Here is a 10,475-nt window from a genome sequence, read left to right as displayed (position 1 = left end):
CTGTTAGACGAACCATTATAAATGAAATTAGACAGAAAGTACGAGTCTGAATGAAAACATTAGCTTTTTTATATTTTTAATAATCTGTGACACAACTTGCACAAGATATTGGATTTACAAGACATAAATATAAACATAGTAACTTCACTATCAATGCCCTGTGCAGTGAGCGGACACAATTGTAAAACAGGCGAGTCAATCGAACACAACTGTGAATAAAAACAAATATGGAGTTTGCGCGTTCGTTTCTAAGCAACCACGTACTCTACCTAGCGGTGAGTACTTTGAAAGTTTTTAGGTTTTTACGACCCCTTTCTTACCCATACAGAATATTTTATTATATTTTAACATTACTCTATACTGTTTAAACATAAAAACACTCTAATGGACACTGATAAATATTTAGAGACATTAATAAATGCATAGTGAAGCGAGTTTATGAACGTACGGCAAAGTATAAGAACATAATTATTGAGCACGTTAGTGGTCATATAGATCAGAGTCCGTATATGTTTATACACGGACTCTGATATAGATCATTTTTCGTCGAACAGTTGTTCTTCTTGTTGTTGTTGTTGTTGTTGTTGTTTTCCTGACTTTATTCCGCACTTATCTCAATTCTTAATTTTAGCATTTTTCCTTATTCTCTTGATTGAAATCAAATCATAATATATATTTATTATTTTTAGACTTAATTTTCAGATTTAAAACGCACGATGAGCAATTAATTAACGATTAGTTTCCTCATGCACTTTACATAAATCAAACTATTAGCATTTAAGTGGGGACGCATTAAATGCACTACTCTTATACCGATTATCATTAATCGTAATTGAAAAATTATTTTTAATTAAACACCATATGAATAATTTTAACTTCTAACATTACCTAATTACTGCGTGACTACGGTTTATCCAAATTTACGAAAACAAGCGATTTTAAGCAACGACAAGGTTAACTAATGTAAGTATACAAGGGTACGGGAATGTACAAAGCGTATTTACACATATTCTTTACCAATCACTTAATCCTCATACATAATAATAATAAGTCTTTACATGTAAAAAATGCATTCTTCCTACTGCTCCGCAGTCACCAATGGCAACTGAAAGCCGCTTTGTAAGTTACTTCGGGTTTGTTTTTAGTCGAGCGTAGCCGACCGTTGTAGTAAAAGGGTTAATTAATACTATGCTAATTAGTTTTAAACGTGCTCACGCATTAGATCTGTGATCTCTTGTATAATAGAACATAGTATAATAGTCGTCGCGTGCGGCCGTCGTTGAACACAAACAACTCTTGTTACACTGAGATGGAGGGTAGTTTCCACTCGGTATCGTATTACATATCCTATATAAGACTTCAATCTAGTAGCATCAGCCTCAGTTGGGGAGTTGAGCGTATGAGAGCTGATTACAACCAAAAGGCATGTTGGGTTAACCGTCAATATTTGTAAACGTAGATTCATTTATTTAAAACTATTACCTGCTTTTGTTTTTATACAGACTTGTTTTTCTTTTGTACGTTGAGTTACAAAACTAAGTAAGGAAGCAAATAAGTCAAAAGGTTCTCAGTTAAAATGAAAAAGCAAGAAGAAAAGAAAGCTGGTTCTTCAGGCTCAAGCTCTACGCCAATTCTAGTAGGACCACAGTGCAGACCTAGAGGTAAAGTTAGTTTGTGTACTCTAAAACAATGTTTTCGACTAAGTTTATGACTTAATCTTTTAGGAATGTCAAGCAGAGGTACATCACAGTCATCGATAAATTCGTCTTCGTCGGTATTTTCAGCACAGGATGTTAACGGTATTTTACTTCTTCTTAAGCTTCATATTATATGATGCTGTAATAACATAAGTTTGTTAAAACTGTGTTTTCTTGGTAGGTCAAAGCAACCAGACAACTCCCGGAAGTGCGTTTGAGTCACCAACTCAAGGTTAATATAATATTTTTCAGTATATCTTTTTTGTAAGCACATATTGGTCCATTTTAAACCATCTGGTTACTGGCACTTTATCCGTTTTGACTATAATTGAATTGTGTGTTGTCTCCTTTTTTAACGTTGCCGATTCTTGAAGACACGTACTTTCATACGCGTATTATAGTAGAGTGTTTTTTCCACCCTACTATATGGAAACGGGACGCCTTTAGCACATAATATCCAAATATCCTGTTCGTATTTTAAACAATTAACAACGGTCTATGCTTGGAGTGGAGAGTAAGATACGGTTTTGTAATTCTTTGAATATTTAGGACCAAATGGGACGACAAATTAGATTAAAAAGGCGTCTTATATATCTCCCCCCGCCCTACTGTGCCTATAGTTGCATTAACTCAATTGCTTTACGATTTGTCCAGGAACACCTGTCTTCAAATATCCCGAAACGCAACAGCAGTATTCTGCAGACGTTATTAATATCGTCACGGTGAATAACGGGACGCCAACATCAGGTATATATATATATATATATATATATATATATAGTAAAGTGGGGGAAAACGGGACACCTTAACCACATAACATTTAAGTATCCTGATCGTGTTTTAACCAATAGAAGTACGGTAAATGTGGGTCGTGACTCGTGAGGATGCGATTTTGGTGGGGATAAGTTTTGAATGTTCTTTGTTTACTACCAAATGGGACGAGAAAATAGAATATAATGCAAGTTTTATGTAGTTAGTCGCTCATACTATTTCTATCATGTAGATCCTGGTGTTGTATTGGAGGAAGCGACGAAAGCCAATTTGACAGCAGGTGTGTAAACACAGTATAGAATGATGTTCAGTAATATATATGGTTGTTGCACTTGCTTTACATTGTCTTGTATGACTTACAAGCAACAACCCAAACATGTTATTCGATATTGGGAAACAAGATTCGGTTGCCGCTCGCGTGTTATAGGCTATACGTGAATTCAATATTTTATTGTTAGAAATGTTATGAAACTTTGAAACATCGTATTTGTATTATTGTGGGCTTATGTATCAGGAAACACCCTAGTGTTAGCAGATTATATCATGCGTAATATGATACGACGAAACAATAACATTGCGCCATCGGTAATTGAGTAAAAAAACATTGGAATTTTATATCATGTATAATTGTAAAAGGTTCGAAATCCGTATCAAAATAGCTCTGTTACATTTGTAACATGTGTCTACAAAAAGTAACTTGATAGATCGTAAGCGCGAACATTGTTTGTATTATTCCATTCATACGTTATAGATGGCATATCGGTTTCTTGGCATTTCCACAAGTCTACTTTAGTTATTTTTATCTTGGAAATAAGTACCAGTAATTTTCCGTAACTGTAATGTTTTTTTGATATCATAACCACAGACGAATGCCTTTCTTTTTATACTACATGAGAGACAAACATAATATAATTTTTTTTATTTCCTCAATTACAACACATTTCCATTGTCAGCTGCTGTATATGTATTCCATGCTGGAAAACGGGTTCCTAATCCGCGTAAGGTATCGGTATGGGCCTTCTGTTACAAAGCATATAAAATATGCGGTTGCATTATGCGTGCATATAGTGTTCGACTGTCTAGTTCTATCATTTAAAGACTAGAGGCTGGACTCTTAGTTAGTTCGGTATATTATTAGTCGAGTTAATAATCGTGGTTATGAATATATGATGCGATCACGTGATACGATACATAGATATCAAATACTTCGTGATATATGATAGCATGAATATAAACGATGAGCATGAACACTACATATATATTGCTCGTCTTTAGATTTTTAACAGAAATACAATTTTAGCTCAAGATTTTTACAACAAGCTGGAAGCCCACAGCCTGGAGATAATCGGTGAAACACAATCTCCCATAGAACTAGACTACCCAATCAACTCGGTGAAATTGGAGCTCTCCAGCGAGCAGGGGGTACCACTCGATGACGTCACGTTTGGAAACCGTCGGTCCTTCCAGGAGATGAACACTCCGCGGGGAAACGTCGAGCTGAGAGAGATTTTCAATCTAGCAAGGGAAAATGCTGAAAACGAAGCAAAGAAGAAAATCACATCGAAGAAAGCATACGATCGGTATTTATGGGAACATGGCAATCGTTTGCTTATTTCAGGCCAGTCAGGTATCGGGAAAAGCACTTTGTCGCGGAAACTTACGGAAGGGATTCTGATGGGTAACATTTTGCCTGGCTCCAATAAAGTGGTGTACATGCGGTGCAAAGAAATCAACTTCGACGAAAATCTGAGTCTTGTGGATTTCATGTGCAAGTACAGCATGAGTGAAGCCGTGGATCTGACCTTGGAGCAAAAGAAACACATTGGCTGGGAACTGGTAGAAGATTCTAGCATTTCATTCATCTTTGATGGATTGGATGAAGCGAATACAACGGAAATGGCAAATTCATTACGAGGGCCGGTATGTTCTCCAAATGATGTTGTTGCCGTCCATATGTTGGTGAAGAGTCTCATGAGTGGCAGGTTATTGCCGAAAGCCAGGGTGGTGATCACTTGCAGGACTCGGCAATCATTTGCGCTCCTGGGAGATTACTTCAGACCAGGTGTCATTATTCATGTCATTGGATTGAGCCAAGAAGCACAGAAAGAACTCGGAAAGCAAATCTGCGGCAAAGATTGGGCAAAGACTTACAAAATCCTGCATCAGGATCCCGATCTCGAGAGTGCGTGTTACGTCCCAGTGTTCTGCATGATCTTGTACGCAGTACTTCGTGACAGCAACATGGGCAACAGAAAACTAAACAGCATCAGTCGCGTGTTGATCTATCTCCTCGACCGATATATCAGATCTGAGCATATGCTGCATGTACCAACAGACCAGTTAGAAAGGGTAGCCAAGCTTGCCAAAAATGGATTCCTGAAACGCAGGCTTGTCTTCGACGAAACGGATCTTGAAGCAGCTGACGTCACAGTAAAAGCATTGCAAGCGTTTATGGTGACGTTTCTAGACGGAAGCACAAGGTTGAAGGTCCGGATATTCGAAGGTGAGCATCGATATTCTTTCTCGCATCGACTCTGGCAAGAGTTCTTCACGGCAGTGTACATTATGTTCTATTCTGACAACGAGGAGTTTGAAGCGGTCGAAAACTACTTGATGGAAGATAGCAGATGGGAAATGGTGGGGAAGTTTTTATACGGCCTGATCAATCGACAGAATGTGGCGAATATCAAAAAGGTTCTGCCAACGAAAAGGTACGACACCAGATGGAAGAAGCGAAAGTTAAGTTTAGAGGTGAAGGCCGAGGTCGGGTTTGGGCGAGAGATCCAAGACCGTCACATGTTAATGCTTATGTGCAACTGGGTGCATGAGGCAGATGAAAAGCCCTTCACTTTAAAAGTGGCGAAGCGTCTCCCGGCTTCAATTACACTGATGGGGGCGGGTAAGATATTATAAACGTACATTGATGTATACTTATATAGTATCTGCACCTGATGAGCTACGCGTAATGCTATAGGAGACATTTTGTAATCATATTCCTACTCAATAGTGCTTGGCACAACAACCTATGCAGATGCCAGTGTTAATTGTTATGCTATGTTTATTTAAAGAGTCGGAGCCACTGATGTTATGCAACAACGATGTTATGAGTATTGTTCATCTAATCGGCACTGCAGCCGAGTACTTAGAAGAGAGTAAAATGCAACATTTAGTTTTGGAAAAAGTCATCTTTACCGGAGAGAGCTTTCGTACTTTCGCAAGTCGGATGTCAAATATACAAGGAAAGGTAAATATATATTTAAATATATATCTACGTGTTCGCTGTTTATGTCTTTTGCGTACATCTAACATTTTTTAGCTTGAAGAAATTCGAATTATAGACTGCGACTTGGGAGACTCGGCATCAAACATGTTGGTGAGGTTCATGCACAAGTTTAACCGACTTCACGTCGCATATTGCAACGTATCCAAGCAAGGTGTCGGTCTTATTGAAGAGCATTATGCGAATTTAGAAAGCCCGGTAAGATCTCTCTATACTAACTTTGGGTAAGATGCGTGACGATAAAACATAGCCTTAGCGCATCAAGTTACAGACGTGTATATCGCATGTCATGTTACTGGAGGATATGTACAGGCTATTGATACGAAGCGTAACGCTGTTAAAGTATAACTGAAAGTAGCTTAACTCAGCAAGTATTCTGATGTTGGAACCACCCCACTTGTTTGGCATCTGCACATGCAATGTAAAGTATATACTATGTGGGGTAAGATGGGATACCTATCTAGAAAATATCCAAATCCTGATCGTGTTTTAACAATTAACAACGGTTTACGGGAGTCGTGAGGATACGGTCTTATAATTCTTTCAAAGCGTGTTCTTTGTTTACTACCAAATGGGACAAGAAACAGAAAGAAAAGTTGTCCCGTCTTTCCCACTCTACTATATTAAAGTTAACCATTGTGTACCGTGTGCAACGAAATTCTTAGTACGCCCGGATTACAACCCGCCGTATCCTTTTCTATTGAGTGACAAATTCAACACGTTTTTTTACTTGTATAAAACAGTACAACCGTGTTATAAAAACTATGATCTTGTCACTCGAGAATGAATAAGTGACATTTATTCATAATCCACTTGCGCTAACACAAACGCAATTTTCAGAGACCGGGTATGATCGTGTTCAGCAACGACTTCGAACCACGTGATATCGGGCATAACTTGAGGGAGAAACATCGTCAGAGTAGTGACCAACTTTATTAACATTGAAGATCAAGTTTTTAATCATCGTAAGCACTTCCTGAAACCTTGTTCATTTGATTTAAACCTTTTTTACATATTTTGCGCGATATTGGTGTAAAGAACGGCAAAAATCACTCTGTTTTATATAAAAAAGCCTTTTTTTAGTCTTGCAGGTCGCGTAGGGATTTAGCTTGGTCTTCAGAAAAGTCATGTTTTATATTTAATTTCTTAATATCGACAAACATTAAGCTGTTGGTTGTTGTTGACTACATGTCGCACAACTTGTCACACATTAACAGCTGCTTTCTGCCTAATTAAACAAGTATAACTACTTGCCTTATCAAATTAAGGACAAATGAAACCGTAGCGTAAAACATTCTCATGTTAATTTAAATAAAATGAGCGAAAAACAACGCGGCACGCTACCGAGTGGGAAACAAATACACGGCAGATGTGGTTTCGCAACAGCTGACCATTTACGCACCTATGTAAACGGGGAAACCCCAAGCTTTACGTAAAAATAAGAAACGTCAGCTGTGACGCAATACTAGCGTATTTGTGACGCAATAGTGAAAATGAGGCTGTGATAGCGCGAAAGGATAAACAGTTTGGCGTTTAAGCTGACAACTGGATTTGTGACGTCATGGTTACTTAGATTTGTTCAGTTTTGTGGAAATTTAAAGGTAGGATAAACTGTAATGGTAAAATACAAAATAGTATCAGCAATATTAACATCATGCAAAAATTACATCAGGGACAATTCAGATAAGACGATAAATTTTAAAGTTGCTTTACACACTTCATAAAAACACATCCAAATTATGGCATCGACATTTTCTACGAAACTTTCGTAAATTGTTTGTGAAACTAGAAAGTTAAAAACTCCGCAACCAAAAGTAAAACCCAATCATCAGTATCCTTATCCGCCATGCACAGTTTTTGAATTGACAGTAGCTGCTGGCTATGGCAGTACGGGCTGCTGTCAACTCAACATAGCTTTGAAGGTATTGACAGCATATTGATTAAGTGGTGTTGATAGGTACTCCTAGATACAGCATGTACTGTACAGCTAAGATCACCAATACAGGTTTTTATTCACAGCGGTTATCACACTACCAAACCAAGAGTTCGCAAACGCGCCAACGGCTGACGCAGAGTCCGGTCTTGCGACCGCTTTGTCGTCTTTCGTTGGTGATTCTGCTGGTTCCTCATCCAAATAAGCTGGAAGGTCTTTATTTTCTGTGTCTGAAAAAATTAATTGGCAATTGTTTAATACGACACTTGCTGTACAATCTAACCACGGATTAAATTAAAAGAGTAAATTGAATAAATAATCAATGCACTGGAGAGAAAATCAATGATGGCTTACCTGCTACTTTGCTTTCAAGAGGCATTAGAATCTCCTGGCCGTCTGCATTCTTTAAAACTTGACTTGCTTTCATCACTTTAGTGTTCTTAACAGCACCAGCAAGGGTCTACATACATTGTAGTTATTATTGATACGAGAAAGCTATTACAGTTTGATTTTAATGGATAGATTTATTGTTGGAATAACAGAAGTAACAAAGCAAAGAAACAAAACAATGTATTTTTGTGTGCATGATTTTCACATCTGTGGCAGTATAAACAATACGGTAGTTACAAGGTCACACACTTCAACACATACCTCTGCTGTCAATTCAGCCTTAGCTCTCACAGTACATCTTTGTAGATGCATGTTGAACGTGAGTGATATGACTCCTTTAACACGAACTAACTCATCAACACATTGTTGTCTGCGATCCTAAAATTCAAACGTATTAACATGACATTGTCTGTTGAATCAAATGTTTGTTTTTTTTTTCAAACTTTACCTGATCAGTTAGACCATTTATTTGAAGTGTTATGACTTTGGCTTTCTTGTTTCCACCAAGAAACTTATGCTGATGTCCACCTTTTTTATTTGCTCTTGCTCCAGCTGCTCTTGTTACAACACCATCTGGAGAATATGACAAGAAGTAAGCAACAATAGTAAAAAAAAGCATTTTGCAAAAAGTTGTCCAAATTACTAAGTTATTAACTTTGAATGACAAAAAGCATGCAACAAAAAATAAACAACATTATTTTAATTCAGAAACATGTTGAACTTAAAACAGATAAACCACGCTTACCAGCTGTATGAAGTTTAGTTGAATTAGGCGTGCTGTTTGGTGTTGATCTTTCATTTATCAACAAATGTTGAATTTTCATTGATAATGCTTTACATTCAACTGAGTATCCTTCCCTGTTGGAAATTATTTATATTATTGTATTTTAATGCTAAATGTGTTTTTACTGCTCATACATGGGTGTGTCGTGTGTTATACATACAAATACAATATATTCTTATATAAAATGTCACAAATTTGTTTACATAATACAATAATAAAAGTCACATTTATAGAAGAGCAAATGTATGGTTTATTGTATGGTTTAAACCTTTCTTCAATCTTTTTCATCAGTTCCATCAACCCAACTGTGTTTTTCATCGCTCGTCTGGTCATGTGACTTTCTGAAGCTTCCTCGGCAAGAAACATTAACGCATTGAGCGCTTCAGAAACCTGCAAATTATCTGCCATTATTACAAAGATAAAAAGATAATATAATATGAATCGTGCAGCAGTGCAGCAGACTTTTAAACCACATCGTGACATACAAAAGATAGGACATTGACATTAGTCATAAACAGAAGTAAGTCAGTTTCACCAGAAGAGGCCAGGCTATCTGGTTCATATATATGCCAATGAAATCACTTTAATTCATGCAAGTTGCACATTGATAGAAGTAAAGGGCCTATTCCATGTTAATGAAATGCAAATTTTGTTTCCTTTTGTATCATTTGTATCATACACCAGTTGTTAAATTCGGGCTACAATATTTCATATTTAAAAATTGTCCAATAAACACTAGAACAGGCATAAAACGGTATTAAAATACACCGGATTTGCATACCCTTTTATAAAACTTTAACATTACAACAAAGTTAACTTACAACTTCAACTGGGTGCTCATCAGGATCAACAAATATAAGAATGGAGTTGACATCATTTCTTAAAAGATATTCCCTGTGTGCAGGATTTTGTGCCAAGCGTCGAAGTTCTTTCACGATAGAAAGTGAAGTGGTTGACATTTTGCGACAACTTAAACTACACTGTAATGTTATTGTACGAACATCCACTCCTAGAAGTCAAAAACTGTCTGTCGACTGTACCAGTGCTAACAGTAATCAATAAACCCACTTTGTAGTTGAAAAACACGAGTTAGAATTATTTTAATCCATCTCGGCTGCAAAAATACAATGAAAATATATAAAAGAATGTTAAACAACAAATCTATATGATTTAAAAACAATTATGGCTATGGGGAGGGTTCTGAGGTTATACTTCTATATACAATACACCCAACCCGACAACTGTACTTTAATTTAATGTCAAATGTTTAAATTGTCAAGTTCTTTAACTACTTTTACTTTTTCTAACACATAAAACAGTTACATTGCGCAAACAGACGGCACGAACAAGTAAATAAACGCAAACCACGATGTAAACAACTTCACACAGAATCCGTACTGGTTCCCCAAAAGAAAAAAAATGCAACAGATGATAGGTCAACGGTCAGAAGAATAGAAATATGAAAGGAAAAAAATTAAAACATTTTAAAGTCATTATTCTTAATACAACATTTACTAAACCATTTTTATTCAATTCCAATACAATACGCATTATTCAATCAGATATATATGCATTATTAATGGTCGATTGCATGAAGTTACGGTCGATGGCATGAAGTTA

At 36.7% G+C, this 10,475-nt stretch overlaps 2 protein-coding genes across 3 annotated transcripts; one reads left to right on the top strand and one right to left on the bottom strand.

Annotated features, from left to right (window-relative positions):
• Nucleotides 1–1,174: 1,174 nt before the first annotated feature.
• LOC100176231 (NACHT, LRR and PYD domains-containing protein 3-like) lies at nucleotides 1,175–7,187 on the top strand. 2 transcript variants are annotated; one of them, XM_002121177.3, is made up of 9 exons: nucleotides 1,175–1,661; nucleotides 1,725–1,799; nucleotides 1,879–1,929; nucleotides 2,352–2,444; nucleotides 2,701–2,748; nucleotides 3,769–5,367; nucleotides 5,537–5,712; nucleotides 5,785–5,946; nucleotides 6,589–7,187. In XM_002121177.3, the coding sequence occupies exons 1-9, from the start codon at nucleotides 1,577–1,579 to the stop codon at nucleotides 6,685–6,687; spliced, it is 2,388 nt and encodes a 795-aa protein (XP_002121213.1). In that variant the 5' UTR covers nucleotides 1,175–1,576; the 3' UTR covers nucleotides 6,688–7,187. The 2 variants fall into 2 exon arrangements, with proteins under 2 accessions (XP_002121213.1, XP_026690087.1); XM_026834286.1 differs by lacking the exon at nucleotides 6,589–7,187 and having other exon boundaries at nucleotides 5,792–5,939.
• On the bottom strand, nucleotides 7,031–9,991 carry LOC100176185 (armadillo repeat-containing protein 1). Its single transcript, XM_002125226.5, has 7 exons — nucleotides 9,677–9,991; nucleotides 9,124–9,245; nucleotides 8,817–8,929; nucleotides 8,520–8,644; nucleotides 8,333–8,449; nucleotides 8,036–8,141; nucleotides 7,031–7,911 (listed from the first exon to the last, which is right to left on the bottom strand). Exons 1-7 carry the CDS (start codon nucleotides 9,812–9,814, stop codon nucleotides 7,742–7,744), a joined length of 891 nt encoding a protein of 296 aa, XP_002125262.1. The 5' UTR covers nucleotides 9,815–9,991; the 3' UTR covers nucleotides 7,031–7,741.
• Nucleotides 9,992–10,475: the final 484 nt, after the last annotated feature.

The sequence above is a fragment of the Ciona intestinalis genome, chromosome 1 (assembly GCF_000224145.3).
Source record: "Ciona intestinalis chromosome 1, KH, whole genome shotgun sequence".
NCBI lineage: Eukaryota > Metazoa > Chordata > Ascidiacea > Phlebobranchia > Cionidae > Ciona > Ciona intestinalis.
Note: the sequence above shows the minus strand (reverse complement) of the source record. Positions and strands in the feature narration are given on the sequence as shown.